Consider the following 16,344-nt stretch of genomic DNA (forward strand, 5'->3'; position numbering starts at 1 on the left):
CAAAGCAAAAAAAAAAAAAAAAAACCTGGAGCCTAAACATTCAATAACTTCTGCAGCAAGTGTTTGATATGCCAATCACCCACAACCTCAGCTGTTTAGAAAAAGATTTCTTCTGCAAGTCATGCAAACCGCCCCCATCCAGCCTTTGCTCTGCACAGGACCGAGCAGGGAACCCCTATTCGTATCTAGGAGGCGCCCGTATGTCAGATGTCCTTAACCCGGGGACCAGCTGTAACTTTACAAAAATCCTTATAAAATAAATCATAACCGCACAAAATATTTTTCTAATAATATACCAGAAGAAAGATACATACCTATGAGTGTGTGAAAGACCGCTGCCACAATACCGGCTACTACCATACACAGTACGGCTTTCATTCGGTCTCTTTTACTGTTCACAAACACCAGGCCCACATTCTTGAAGTCACTCATGGGACCAGTGAAAAACTTCATTAGAGAGTATGCCAGACCATAGCTGGCAAGCATCTCGATGGCATCTTCTTTGACAGCAGCTATACCTCGGTTTAAAGCCTGTAGATAAAAACAAACCAGGTATTACATGTAGGATAATTTATCAACAGAATGACTAGTCAGTTCCTAGAAAATTTACAACAGAGATAATATATTGAGTACCTAGATAACATACAACTGCTTCCATTCAGAAAATTGCTATACTGATCTGGAGACATGTAGGCAATTAGGTTGCTAACGCTAACACATCAGGATAAGGATACTTATTTCTTATTTAAAAAAGCGACAAGTATTTTCATCCAAGTCTTACAAGATTTGAAAATTGCAGTCACATGGATAAAAATGGGGTCCTGTTGGAGATTTAGAAGTGAGGTCTTAAATAACTATACAATACCTTCCAAAACTATGTCTGTGTTTTCATTGGTTTAATTCACTGGATTTAGTCCATAATACAGATTATGCCCCGCCAGCAAGTAAGCACCAACCAATCTCCTTTTATTTTATCTGTACTTGAATTGATGCAGTATTTAGGCCGTCGGTTCATATTTATATATAAGATTTCTATGCCCATATCAGTAATATGCTGATTATATATATTATTAAGACTATTAGAACCATATTATATAATTATCTATGTCTATGTACACAGACACAAAGCTTCTCTCTATTCAAATGTATACTATAGTTGCTTGCAAGGTATTCAATGCACCTCCATAAAACAGATATGTGCTAGAGAAGTATAATGCACAAAAAGTCAAACAGTTCAATGCATGATTAGTAAGAAAGCCCTGAATAAAATATTAAACAGTTTGTCTTATTACTGTGAAAGGTACAAATGAGTTGCATGTAAACCCTGGCAGGTCTGACAGCAATTCCACAATGCTCGAGTACCTAAAAGCAGTTTTCTCTCAAGACGTGTAGTGGGTTTTGTTACATTTCACAATGTTATGACAGAATGTACTATTTTCATAATCATAAACAATAAAACCGGAGTTGAAATCTTAATAATTATTCTTTTTTTTCCTCTCACAGTTGTAGATTAACGGTTTTAGTACAGGGATGGACAAATGAAGGTGAAAATCATGACAGCAGGTCAGCTCAGTCAAGCATTCAGGTTCATACCTATGCACAGGGATGGTAGAAGGCAAAAAAAGAGTGGCCGTAGATAGTCTGAAACTCACTGCATTCAGCAAGCAAGTGCAAACATTTTAAGATGTGTCAACTGCCTTTCTAGAACCCCTTAATGCCCTAGTCAACTATTTTTATAGAAGTGTGCTGGCTGTGGCTTTACACAAATATTTAACAATGTGCTATTTCTAGATAACCAATATAAATGACTGTCTGAATGCAGAATTTCTGTTGGCTAACAAAAACAACAAACCAATAGTATTTAAAGCTAACGTCTAGACATATATAAAGTGTATCAAATTAATGCAGCTCTATAGTCATTTACACATGATAAAATACATTTTTATGCAAGCAGAGTAGATACCAGAATTTGACTTAGCATTGGCAGTTCCCCTACAGGAAAGCTGCAATTTATGAATGGAAGAAGGTGCCAAAGGGCCACATGTTTGGCCACATGGCTCTATAGAATATGAAAGAGCCCTGTAAATAGGTGATGTAAAACATCTTCTGTATGAAGTTTTGTATTGTAGCTTCCAACTAACACACAGCAAGGGATAAAAGTCAGCCACTAATTACACAGCATAAGTCTAGACAAAAATGCTTGCACAAATAAAATGAGTTTATCCTTTGCCTGTAGAGTATGTGTCAACTGTATGAAACAGAGGATGTATCCTTACACCGGTTATTCAATATTAGGAAAATAATTACAGTACTCTCAATTACAAAGGTCTGAATGCAATACAGAAAACAAGCCCTTGTTATATATGCATTTAATTTCTAAATATTCTGATTTGAATTTTTACAAATACTCAGAAAATTATTGACATTCTCGGCTGGTAACCTCCCTATAATAAATTCTTGAGTAGTCAACACTTTAAACTTTGAGGTATCTTAACCTCCTGGGCGTTACACTGAGGTCTAGATTTCTGTACCAAAAGTGATCCACTGTTTTTCATGAAATTTTTTTTTTAAATTGTAGACTTGTAACTTACAGAAATATGTCCGAACAGGGGTTCTAGTAGATATTATGAATATAAAAAATGTTTGAAACACACAATCATTAAAAAAAAAATTACTTTTAATAAAATTAAAGGAAAAACACAAAAATCAGCTTAAACATGACTACATAAACAAAGCTTGAAGCCATGGCGGGGGGGGGGTCAGGCAGGCGGTGATGTCCGGGTCCAGGCAGAGATGTCGGAGTCCAGGCAGAGGTCAAAGCAGGCAGCAAATGGTCAAAATTAGGCGAAGATCAGCAAAGTTAAGATAAGACACAGTGTTACACACTAGCCATCCAGGGAATAAGTGGCAATTTTTAAAACTTTGATTCTGTATTTATTGGGGTTTGTTTTGAATTATTTTGTATTGATTGGATACGGGAGTTTGTATCCAATCCAATACAAAATAAGAATTTGAATTTACAAGTTATTTACTTTTATTTTATTTTTTTATTTTTTTGTATTGGATTGGATACAGGAGTTTGTATTCAATCCAATACAAAATGAGCGTTTGAATTTACCAGTTACCGGTATGTACTTTGTATTAATTTTATAATATTTTGTATTGGATTGGATACGCAAGTTTGTATCCAATCAAATACAAAATATAAATTTGAATTTCCAAGTTATTTACTTTTATTTTATTTTTTTTAATTTTTTGTATTGGATTGGATACGGGAGTTTGTATCCAATCCAATACAAGATGACAGTTTGAATTTACCAATTACACACTTTGTATTTATTTGAATTATTTTGTATTGGATTGAATACAGGAGTTTGTATTGAATCCAATACAAAATGAATGAATGAGTTTCTATTTGAATTTCCCGCACACGCGCCGACGTCATCACGCACGCAGGGAGGAGCCGTCCGTTTTTTTTTCTCCGCCGGACGGCTTCTCCCTTCAGAGATCATCTGGCGCTGGAACGAGAAGGACGTGGGACAATCAGCGGGACCAGGTAAGATGCCGGCCGGCATCTTACCGGTCCCGCTGGCACCCGACGCTGGAGAGGGAGATCGACGGACAACGCTGGACGGAGGACGACGCTGGAATACGAAAACGACGCTGGATGAGCACAGGGGGACCAGGTAAGTATGGATGGGAAAAATCTCGGGGTTAACCATCCTAGCCGTTTTTTTTTGCCCGTACGAAGGTCGGGCTTAACGGCTAGGTGGTTAAGCATGAAAAAAATGTTTATATATAATTAGTCTGATATACTTCTACACATCAGCATGGTAAAGTACTAGATATTTTATAATAGCTACAAGTTTCAGGACAGACTAAGTTTAACAATTTATTGAACCAAAATTGCTGCTCGTCAATTAAAAATCAGCTGTTCTACAAATCAATCACTATGTTTCCACTTGATTGGTCTACTAATTAGTGTATATGCATATGAACACATGCTCCTAAAATCATTCCAGCAGAAACTGAATGAAAAGACCCCAAAACCCATCAGATACATAAGCAACCAACAGACAAATTTCTGGCTTGACTGAACACGATTCTACAATAAATAGCGATCTTTTTTGATCAACTGGATACAGAAATAAAGAATCAATTTTAATTTAATAAAACGATTACTCAGTCAAACTGGAAAACTAGCCTGTGTCTATTTTTTTTTTTTTACATAGGGTGCAGTAATTACTCCACTACTTAAAACTGTTGCGATAAGACATCAGCCACTTAAGAGGTACATTTTATTTAATGAGTCAGTCCTTCTTCTAATTTAAATTGAAAAAGGGTTAATGAAACACAAGCATTCTGCTGTACTGCCATATGTAACAAACAAATATGGCTGCCCCCTAGCCCATATAAATCACAAAACCACAAAAAGAAAAAAAAATGTGATTTTAAAAACAGTAATGCACATTATTGGAACTTATATCAAGGTAATCTCTTTTATACATTCATATAATATAAAGATTGTACATTTCCACTGCACTGTACAGAATTAGATAATTTGATTGTATTTAAAATATAATGGAAATCTGAATAAATCCCCAAATTACACTCTGATAAACCCTGATGGGTAAGTAAAGCACATCATTTGTAAAGAATACGTGATGTTATACTGTAGACCTGGGGTGCCCAAAACGTTGATCACGTCAATAGCAAAGGCAACCCGAGTCAACTGCAGAGCCCTGTCTTATCCCTCCCTGCTGTTTAGAAGCAGTCCGGCTGCTACGTCGATAGGGATGCTGGGCATGTCTTTCTGTGTGTGAGAAGGCTCGTGTAACAGTGGGGAGGGAGACAGAGAGGGCAGTCTGAGGTGAGCAGTGCTGGGTGGTTTCTTGTGCAGCACATCATTCTCCTATGACAAGTGAACTGTAGCTTTCCTGTCACTATAAGTCTTGTAGTGCAATGTCTGTACAAAGTTCTGCCATTCAATGTCCCATGAGCTCCAGTCACTTCTGTGTCATACTCGGTGTATATAAATAATTAAATATATGTTTAGCATTTTTATTGTTGGTAGATCATTTTGACTTGGTCATTTAAAAAGTAGCTTGCAAGCCAAAAAATTGTGGGCAACCCTGCTGTAGACTATTGGATTTTGAAAAAGAACTATCACATTATGGTCAATTGTGTGGAATGCCCAGGCCCATCTTCAGTACACACAGGACTCTACCCACTTCTCCCCCAAAGATTTTATAATTACTCAAATGAACCTTGCATTCACACTTTCTGATAGCTCTGTGAATATCTCCAATCTCTATCTCTACAATAAACTAGCTCCACAATAATACAGGGCACAGAATTATACAAATGTGGTGACACTTTTTTGAATTTTACATTTTGGTTTATTCAGCCAGTGCTTTGTAAAGTAAGACTGATTAAAAAAGCATAGACAATCAGTCAAATCTTTTAAAACATGTAGCCTTATCATTGCCAACAGCAGACAAATAAAATAAATATAAAAGTAACATAATAGCAACCAGAATGTAATAAACCAGCCTGAATTTTACTTGAACCAAATCTGTCTGAGCTTGTAGAATTACATCTGTCACTGTTTCAGTCTGTGTAAAACACAGATCAGTACATTAGGTTTACATTTTGTCATGTGTAAGAAAGATTAACTAATTTAACACTTTAGTCAAAATGGCATCTCAGCAATGAAAACCTTTGACAAGAACACAAGATAGAAAATGTAATGCACTGATATAAAGAGTTTGCTATATCTCATTATATTTTGGAATGTCAAAAACCTGTTTTGGGAATAAAACTTGCTGCACTGTAAGATGTAATACATTGGGAGCAATAAACCTAGAAAATGTAACATACACTGTGTTTAAAATGGCAAGTCTTGAAAAGGAAATATTTAATCATTGGAAGTCTGGAAAGAGCAAAGTGATTGTTGTATCTGTTTTGGTACTGACCAATGGTTCTTACAGTGGACCTAAATTCAAGATACATCTTTAACAATTTTTCTTACGGTTTAAGAAAGGGGGGGGGAATAATGCAAAGCACAGAATGGACTGGTATAGTTTATTGGTGGGAAATAACTCAAACCACCAAAATAGGCTGGTATCGTTTAAGAAAAAAAAACAAAAAAAACAAATGACAAATGTGAAGGGGCCCTAAGACAAGCCCTCAGTAACTTCTGTAGCTGCAACCACTGTGGAATTAGTTTTTGCTGTAGATTCTTAGGCTGACGTTTACTTTTCCTCCATAAATCAGCCCCCCCCAACACCAGCGCCATCACCACTACCAGTAGTGAATTGGCAACACGCCTACCATCTAATCTTTTCTGGATATGTTTTACAGCTTATCTTGTAAATATGAAGATAAATTGCTTTATAATGTCTGCAGCTACAGATCTCAGGTCGTATTTTAAAACCCTTTTAAGCTTTGTCCACTAGCGGTTAATGGGCTGCACTTATCAGTCACCTAACTGCTAATGTCTGAAAAAGCTATTCACGTACATGGTTCACCACCACTCATGTAAGCAGTAAGGAGTGGCATGGTTACCTGCCGGTTAAAAACTGCAATATAAAGAATGCTGAGGCAGCAACTACAGATAACCAAGGAGTAGAAAAGGGGAAATGGAGTGGGATAGTCGCCTGATTTCACATATAATAGATTTTATTGACTGCTGGACAGTCACTTGAACTACTGAGCTCTGTAAGCAACAGGTCTTATTCAACAAATGAACAAAGGAAAAGAAAGAATACATATGAAATGTTTAATATTTGCTTGACTAAAATATATATATATTAAAAATGTATTTGTTTTATTTACTGTGTAGCAGTGTAGATGCTAATTCAAGCAATGGTTTGCTGTCTCTATACACCAACTGTCTTTATCAAATCAGGCCCAAAACAGCCAAAATACACCATATTTAATCATACTTATATAGATAAGAGATAGGATGTTTAAATTAGATGTAGACATTCCTAAATATTTGAAAATCTTCTTGAAAAATAGGAAATACAGAGGTGCAGCATATGGGGTTTAAACATGCAGGGAGATGGGCAGTGATTTGTGATTCTATCTGCAGGTAAATATTTGTGTCCCAGATATAAAGTACATTTCGTTCTTCAGGCCAAAAGCTTTATAGAACAATATTATTTGTAATACTTTTCAATTACATATTACTGAGTGCTGCATTTTGCCTAGAGTTCTATTTGAAACAAAAGGTATTATTCCATAAAACAGTTTTATGCAGGCCTGTGGAGTTGAGGAGTCAGAGATAATTTTGGGTCCCTGGGGTCGGAGTTGACAAAAATTTGCCGACTCTGACTACTGATAAATTTCAATTATAATAAAAAATAATACAGCAAGTTCAAATGTCTTATTTCACAAACAATAGTCATAATTAGGTACTTCTCTGATGTAAGACTAAAGCCCAGTGCATAGTTGTATTTCTACTAGTGTGAAGTTCAGCGGAGCTATTACACAACCTGACATTCACATTATTGTAATCTGGATTATGTATATTACAAAAAGTGTTTTAATTTTTTTTTCAGATATAATGTGTTTTATCAAGTTCATTTGAGTGTAAACAAGTGTAATGATATAGGTGTAGGTGAGTGCTATGGCCTGCTGTGTGTTTAGGTGTCCTGTCTGCACTCTCCATATATGCTGCCATCCAGGGCTGAACTTTTAACATTTTGTACACCACCTAATACTAGGAAGTTAGTTAAGTGGCCTCACTGGCCCTGGATGGAGCCTTCCACGGCCCTGTTTTCAGCAGAAGATCAGCAAACAAAAATAAAATCAGCAGCATTTGCTCAACTTCCTCTGTATAGTGCATATTGTGTGTATGTTTCTGAGTAAAATGTAGGACTGTGTTGTGTGTATAGTATATATGTTTGTGCATGTTTTTCTGTATAGGACCAAATATGCCTAAATTCAGCGCACGGGTATAGCTTATTTGTGTGTATAGTGCCATGTTTATGTTTGCAATAGTGCAGGGCTATGTGTATGTTTGTATTTAAATCAAAGAATATGCTAGTTAGTATATTTTATTTACATTTTAGTGAAAGCGGCACCCCGTTCACAATGGCAAAAAGTCGGTCAACAAACACAATAAAGTCTGCGGTTTATGAGCACTTTACATTATCAAGTGATGGGAAACATTACGTGCCAATGTATTCTTGAAGATGATGGTGAAAAACAATGTGATGCAAAAATTTGCAGTTTCAGAGGGTCTAACAAAAATGCACCTACAAGAGCATCAAATTTGAAAAGACAGAGTTTTCATCCTAAGGTGTTAGAAGTTGTGAATGATAAAGAGATCAATGAAAATATTCCATCAACTTCTGGGATAAAAAATGTTCAGAAATGCACTGGAGACCAAACACAACTAAGAAGATACTTTATATCTGACGAAGTTACCAAAACAATGACACCACAAAAATTAAAAAACCACATTATTTAACTCATAGTAAAGAATAGTGTACCACTATCCTTCTTTTCACAGCCAGCTTTTTTAGGCCTAAATAGAGAAACGGCTAAAAAACTTGGTGTTTCTCTGGAAAGAAAAAATATAAGGAAACTTATAATTGAAGAGGCCAAATGAAAAAAGGGAGAACTACGAAAAGGTCTGGAGGGACATGTTGTCTTCATAAAAAAAGGATGCATGCACTTGTCACAGAGTCAATTATTTTTCTAATAAAGTTCGATTTGTTGATGAAAATAATAAAACAATAACGCAAACTTTGGGAGTAAAGGACACCCAGGCACATCACACCAGTGACTATCTTCAGAAGTTAGAGGTGGATGTTCTGGAAGATTTTGAAATTAAAAAGGAACAGAATCTATGCATTGTGACAGATAATGCTTCTAACATGTTGAGCACAATTTAGAAAATGAAAAAAGTAGATGAAGAAAGTGACAGACAGATATTAACCTTCCTAGCAGTCTTATTCCGTCCAAATTTCCATGCAAAAAGCGGTACGATTTTTTGCATGGAAATGTATTTTTCATTGTAGCCTGTAATTCTTAGGCATAACTCACTGATATTTAATAAATAACAAAACATGTGAAAAAAAATATTTAAACATGTAATGTAACTGTATAGTAGCATAATTAATATAATTATATATATATATTATATGAATGTTTCATTGTATTGGACTCAATACAGCTATTTTGTATTGAATCCAATACAACATTTTTTGAATTTCCCGCCGATCCTTCTGCCTGCACCGACGCATGCACCGACGTCCCTGGGAAACCCCATAGATCTCTGCACTTCGCGACTGGAGATTGGAGAAGCAGGACATGTCCCCAGGACTTGCAGGCACCAGCAGGATGCCGGGGGACAGCGACGGAGCAAGGTGGGTTTTTTTTTTTGGTTAAAAGCGACCCCAAGTGTGACTAAGGAGTTACCACTAGGGGGGTTAAAGGAAGACAGTTCTGCAAGTATTGGAGAAAGTAAAAGCGAAGAGAATAGTGACATTTTGGATAACATTGTTGAAGAAGCATCTAAGCATACTACTATTCAACATATTGTGCCTGCAGAGTATAAACAGCGTTGTGCTAAAAATTATCTATAAATAATTATTTAAAAAAAATTCTAAAAATTATCAAGTCAGATTCAGGAGCTTTTATGAAAGAGGATGTGGCAGAAGCAATTCTGTTTCTTAGAACAACACTACATTGAGTTAGTTTTGGATTGCATTTAACAGCTATTCTACTCTACAACTATATCCTAAGTTTATTTTATAAACTGTTTTAGGTTTTCCAGCTTTTGTTTTTGTTCATGTAAAGCTTTGTTTTTGTTTTAAAACTACCAGAATGTGATTCATATTTTTAAACTGCGAAAGTTCCTGTTCCTGATTTTTATGCATGCTATGCTACTACTTTATAGCCACTTGATAGGAACAGTAAATAAAACCTTATTATTTTCATTCTTTTGTCTAAACTGGCAATTACAGTAGAGCGTCAGCTTTCTAGTCAGTAGTTCTATGGTTAAATGGTGTGTATGTTGCCTTCCTTCAATCAACGTGGAAAATACATTAGTATATTACAGGGTTTTTTCATTTTATCTTCACACTTTTGCATTCAAACTTCACAAAAAATTTGGATCCCCTAATTATTCATAAATTAATAAATTTATTATAAAATTAAATATAACACAATATTTTTACCATAAAAAGTTTTTCTCAAGAAACAATAAATAAAAATATGTAATATTTAAATGATTTATTAATCATTAATGCTTTCTCCTCTTTAGGTATTTATGTAAAAAGGTAAACATTTTTGTACAATAATTTGAGCAATCCTGCTCACTCATTGTTAAAAATACACTAATGATGCTTTCTAATAAAGCACCCAAATTAATTAGCCTATTTCTTCTTACTACTTCTTTCTATTTAGAGAACATGTTCTCAACAGAATTAAGAAATGGAGAGTATGGTGGTAACAATAAGAGTTGGTGTCCCTAATTTCAACCAAGCTCTTTACCTGGCTAGTTTTATGACAGGGGACATTATCCATAATTAGGATGGCATGCTGAAAACTCTTTTCACTAAAAACATTAAAAACCTCATCAATAAAATTGAGGAATGCTTCATGATTAAATGCTCATGCTTGTGGGGGGTCCCATTTTTATTCCTCACACAACCAATTGAATAATTTCTGGAAGGCACTCCAGCCACAACATGGGCCGCCCTTTGCCCAATAGGAGATTGTCCCCTTTTGGTTCTCACTGAGATGGTAAAAACTACTTCTTTAGCAATGAGATCATGGATTTTGTTAGCATAGCTAAGCCTGTCTTGAAGAGAATGGGAATCATTGAACCTTGCAGGAATTAAAGAAGTTCTTTTTAATGACCATTGGAATATATAAATGAATCTATTGTTGAAATAGATACATTATTTTCAAATTTGGCAAATATTTGAACCCTCATTTCCCTGAGGGTTTTTCAGCAATTTTCGGACATGAACTTGCGTAACTCCTCCTTATGGGCTTCATCCAACTTTAAATTTCTCAGACCTCCTTTTGGTAATTTTTCCACTGTACCGGAAAATTCATAGGTATAATAATAATTTTGGTTATGGTTGTATGAATAAAACCCCAAACCATTGCATCACTTCTATTCAGATAACGGTCTATGTTTCAAGGTAGCTGCACGGCAGGATGGTGGACCCTGTCACCAGTTCAGTTGGTAGAGACATGTGCGGGGCGCAGAATCTAAGCAGCTGCCTGGTCTTCACCAGAGCCTCTAGAGGTAAGGGTGTTGCACTGCGGGCAACTGCCAGGTTGCGGCCCCCTGTGCACGCAGAGGCAGGTGACTGCTGACAGGAAGCAACAAGACATGGTACCAGAACGAGGAACAGAGAGTAGTCAGGCAAGCCAGCGGTCAGAGCAGGCAGCAATCAGGTGTAGTCGAGGTCAAAGCCAGAGGTCGGGGCAGGCAGCGATCAGGAGTAGGTCAAACCGAGGTTGATACACTAAAAGCAGGAGCAAGAGGATCCAACAACAGGAACCTGGAAGCAGAGCCAAATGAACTCCTTATTCTGGCAACTTTCTGTTGCCCCTCACTTCCTTTTATGTGATGAATGAAGCCAAATGACCTGCTGCATCCTATCCTACCACCAGAGGGGGTCCTGGAGACTAGAGGTTGGTGGTGTTCACATCTCCATCAGCAGGGGGAGCCCTTCTGCGAAACACTCAAATACTCAGTGTTAGTGGAGCAGCTGACTGGGAGTCACATGACCTAGACCAGAAAGTGAGCTGAGGAGGTGATGCCTTAGCAGAGCTGGTGCTGGCAGCCGGGAAGTGAAAGGTGTGTGGCACTGAAGGAGGCACAGATGCCCTGGACCTGCAGGGATCTGTGACACTACCACACTTTGACTAAATATAAAGCTAATAACGTTGAAGATAAAAAGATGAATAATATTGTTATCTTAAAACATAGTATACATTTCTGAAATAAAGATATTTAATTTAAAAATTATATAAAGTAAAAAAACATAATAATTGACAAATCATCAATTTATTTTTATATATAATATAATGTATTTTTATATATTTCCTGAGAAAACTTTTATGGTAAAAATGTTGTGTTATATTTAATTTTATAATAAATTTATTGATTTATGAATAATTAGGGGGTCAAAATTTTTTTGTGAAGTTTGGTTGCAAAAGTGTGAAGATAAAATGAGAAACCCTGTAAATACAGAGGAGTCGGGAGTCGAGGGTACCAGAAACTGAGGAGTCAGACAGTCGGAATCGAAGGATTTATCTACCGACTCCACAGCCCTGGTTTTATGTCTAAAATCTGCTTCTCACTACCTGCTTTCACTTATCCTAAATAGAAAACCAACAGCTGCAATTTCACTGGAAGTTAAATGGTGGGAAAATGTATTTAGGTTTCTCCTTGTAGGTTGTATACATGAAGACCAATATATGGTTCAACAAGATCTGTACAAAGAGGGGCCTGCTGTCCATTTGATAATTGTGCCAATGGGACTGTTTCTAGACATTGGCCAACTAAAGCTACGTACACACGTCAGATTTTTATCGCCCGATAATTGGCATCGGCCAATTATCGGGCGAAAATCTGCCGTGTGTACAGTCGGTGTCGTCCATCGTCCGGACGACCGACCTGCCGGATCCACGGACGATGGACGACAGCTGATCCTAATGAAAGGGAAGGGGAGAGCGCGCAGCAGGGTGCCGCTCCGTCGCTCCCCCCCTCCCCTCTCCATAGAGCATGAACGGTGCTGTATGTACAGCACCGTTCATGTATCGTGCACTCCCTTGTCGTTGGAAAGGATCGTGCAAGATCCTTTCCAACGACAAAAATTGGAAGCTTAAGCAGGTGCTTAAGATGCCAACCAGTAGTGACAGCCTATACTGTGCACCCTTTTATTGGGAAGCCACTGCTCCAGCAGCCCAGCAGTGATAAAAGGAGCAGCCATTGGGGTCAGTGAGCATATTACCTAGCCTCTACAAGAACAGCTCAAAGGAGTAGAGAACTAGGTAAACTTTCCTCTTGCTCACCTATATCACTGCTGGAGACAGCTGCTGCTAGTGAGGCTTCTGTAAACAAGGGAAGAAAAAGGCTAGAATCAGAGCAGCGCAGGCAGTTTGTGGAAGAGCTACAGCAGCTGCAAGAGGTGCCAAGTAAGCTGGAACCTGCAGTGTTTATTTTGTCCAGGCAGGAAAATCAGATATGGCAACCCAGATACTTCAAGCAGAACACCTTACTAGTAATGTTTATGATTCCCCATCCATCAATAAACAGACCTTTAGACCTAAAAGGTATATGTGTAATTTTATTCAAAGGAATAGTAAGATGGTGAGTCACAAAAGTGTATCAGCTCGGTAACTAATCCTCATATCAAAAGCACCATCATTATAGGCAGTACATAAAAAAACACTGGAAACAATGTTCTCAAAATCTCCAACTGTTCTATACAAAAAGTAGATTGTATATCACAATATCACACATCAATATGCTCTTATCAAGTACCACTCATCAGCTTCAAACTTATCATTAAAAATTACAGTAAGGCTTTCTTTGGATGACATTCTGGGTGAAAACAGACTCTAGCATTCTCAGTTAAGCAGCTCTATTGTGTATTCCTCCACTCCGAGCATAAAGAATGCACACATACAGAGCTCCTGAGCTGGGAGAGTGCCAACTGAGACCAAATGCCAGCTCACAGATCATGGACAAGTTTCATCCCTTCAGCTCAGATTCCTTTCACCCGGGAGATCACACGAATGCTATGTACTTGTAAAACTGGTGGAACACACCTGGCACATTAAAGTTAAAATGCGCAGAGCTGCTCAGTACTGAAAATGTTATCATCATTGTGCCCTTTTGTTTGGATGCAATATGGCACAGTAAAAACAGTATTGTCTACAGATTTACAACAAGAACATAAAATTGCATTTCCTTTTCCCAAGCTGATTTTAAGGGAGTTGACTTTTTTCCTGACATTTGCATCTTTTGAGAAGCACTCCTCCTACATTCTACCCATTATAACCAGTGTGGAGCTGATAAGTACATATAAAGACTGGTGGAAGGTACATTTGGATTGTGATTTTTACACATTTACCAATTTCCCCTAATGTACATTTAAATCATATATTGGTATTCCTAATATATTGGTATTTCTAAAACCAATACTGTACATAAAAAGCAAGGTCTACCAATTCTGTAAGGGATTCCTTACTCCTTTTAATTTGCTGCTCAAAAATTAAAATTAGAATTCATATATTATTCCTGCAGTCAAGGTGAAAATGACACCACAACTCTTCTAAAATGGTCACAAAGAATGCTTATTAACCCAAATTTTGTACTACGTTGGAGCATCAAAATTTCAGGCACTCTATATTCTCGAGCACTTATCAAACGGATGGTGGGACTACCTTTTGCAGTATGAGAGCCGGAGTAAAGCTAAGTATATCTATGAAATTTAACCCCACCTATATGGGCGATTTGGACAATTTAGTGCAGTGGATTATGATGAGGGAAGGAGCCCCCAATTAAACAGACCTTGTATATCGTAAAAAGAAGCTGAACCTTAGACCACAGGAACCAATCAACAGTTCAGTTCCACAGTCCAAATTACAAAGATGGATGGGTTTACATGGTTGTGAACCATGGAGATATTACTGCTTATTCATACATTCCTTTTGCTATTAAGGTTACTAAGTAATCTAACTAGTACTGGTACTTAAGCATTAACATGCTGACCATGATGGACCAAAGCAGGGCCTATATTATTATTGGCCTGTTAAAATTTTATTGACAAGGCAAGAGACAAAACCCAAGCATGTTCAAAGACCCTCATACATACTTAAAGGTTATTCTGGTAGCCCTCTTGGAATGGAAACACTAGGGTAACTAACTGATGAAATATTTCTCTATACTGGAAAAATGCTTGCTTAAAATAGTCAAAATCTAGCATTTGGTCTCATGACAACGGAAAAATGACAGGGTCACAGTTCAGATCAACCACTTTTCTAGGCGGAAATCATGTGACCTTTGGTGCATTAACCTAAGGAAACATTTTCTTAAGAAATGCTAACCAATTTATTCATCCAGCCAAGACACTTGCTAACAAAAAAAAGTTTTAATGGAATTTATGAATGTGTCCAATGTATAAATTTATACAGTGTTCTGCCTAGACCCTTTTAGTCAGGTGCTCCTCCCGGTACTTTTCAGTAACCACTAGGCTGTTTTTGGGTGGTTACTGAAAAGTTGGGTCACAAAACAGACGCTGCTTTCTGCCTAAAGCTTCTTAACAGCCAGCTTAAAAAAAATTCTGGGGTGAACACTGTTATACATAGTATGTCTAGGAAGCACTTTAGACTGCAAGGTCCTTAAGTAGCAGGGACAAACATCAATGTCTAGAAAAAGTTCAGTTGAGGATGAAACTTTTTCTAATCCAAACCTAAAAACAATATTAGTGGTGTTACAATTTAACAAACCCAAAAAAAAAACACCCATATTAATGTTCTATTATTCCTATTAATATCTTCACGTGGACTTGTTCTTGTAATGTTAAAGAAGTTTTGTAGCCTTCCAAGCTGCTTCATCAGTTCTATCAGTGTAAGAATTACCCAAGCACTTATTCGCAACACAGGTTGCTGGAGTATTTCCCACATTGGTAGAGCTGATGAAAAAGCTTGGAAAGCTGTGAAACATCTTTAACATTACAAGAACAAGTCCAGGTAAATGTGACAAACTACTACAAGATATAAAATGACCCAAATAAATGAGAACCTTCACAGACATCTCCTATTATAATAAAAAAAATAAAATAAAAAAAATATTTTGCCATTTGCTTTTAAAAAACACCCTGTTGAATGATTAAGATTACAATGTTGCGCAGTTCTAAACCATATTTTAAAAATATGAAAAAAAAAACAGGGATGGAAGACACTGTGGATCAATGAAGTGAATAATATGAGCTTAATGATTTCTGCTTAATGATTTCTGAATTATTGAGTCAACATTTGCTTCAAGGAAACAAGACATGTCTGACTATGCCTGAACCCACCCTAGAACATACAGTTCACTTACACAACACAAAATACTAATTATACTGTCAGGTACAATATTATTATTTGGTATCATTTCATGCTGTCATTATATTAAAAGGTTAGAAGGTTCATCAAGGTAAAGCAAATGTTATTTCTTAGCTTTAAGTGTATACTTATAGTGACGCACATGCGCATTACAAGCAGAACGCATTTCCATAGATATCTAATCACATCCTCGGAAAGGGAGTTTGCTGTGGTCACATTTAATCGGAAAGTGTAGTTATCTTTTAGGAC

General features: G+C 36.9%; 1 protein-coding gene across 1 annotated transcript in view; it reads right to left on the reverse strand.

Moving 5' to 3' along the window:
• Positions 1-16,344, reverse strand: part of ANKH (ANKH inorganic pyrophosphate transport regulator) — a 75,045-nt gene that overhangs the window by 30,208 nt on the left and 28,493 nt on the right. Inside the window, exon 2 of the mRNA XM_072411855.1 lies at positions 315-531. Coding sequence (XP_072267956.1) covers positions 315-531 — 217 coding nt within the window. The remainder of the gene's footprint in view (positions 1-314; positions 532-16,344) is intronic.

This window comes from Pyxicephalus adspersus, chromosome 5 (genome assembly GCF_032062135.1).
Source record: "Pyxicephalus adspersus chromosome 5, UCB_Pads_2.0, whole genome shotgun sequence".
Classification (NCBI taxonomy): domain Eukaryota; kingdom Metazoa; phylum Chordata; class Amphibia; order Anura; family Pyxicephalidae; genus Pyxicephalus; species Pyxicephalus adspersus.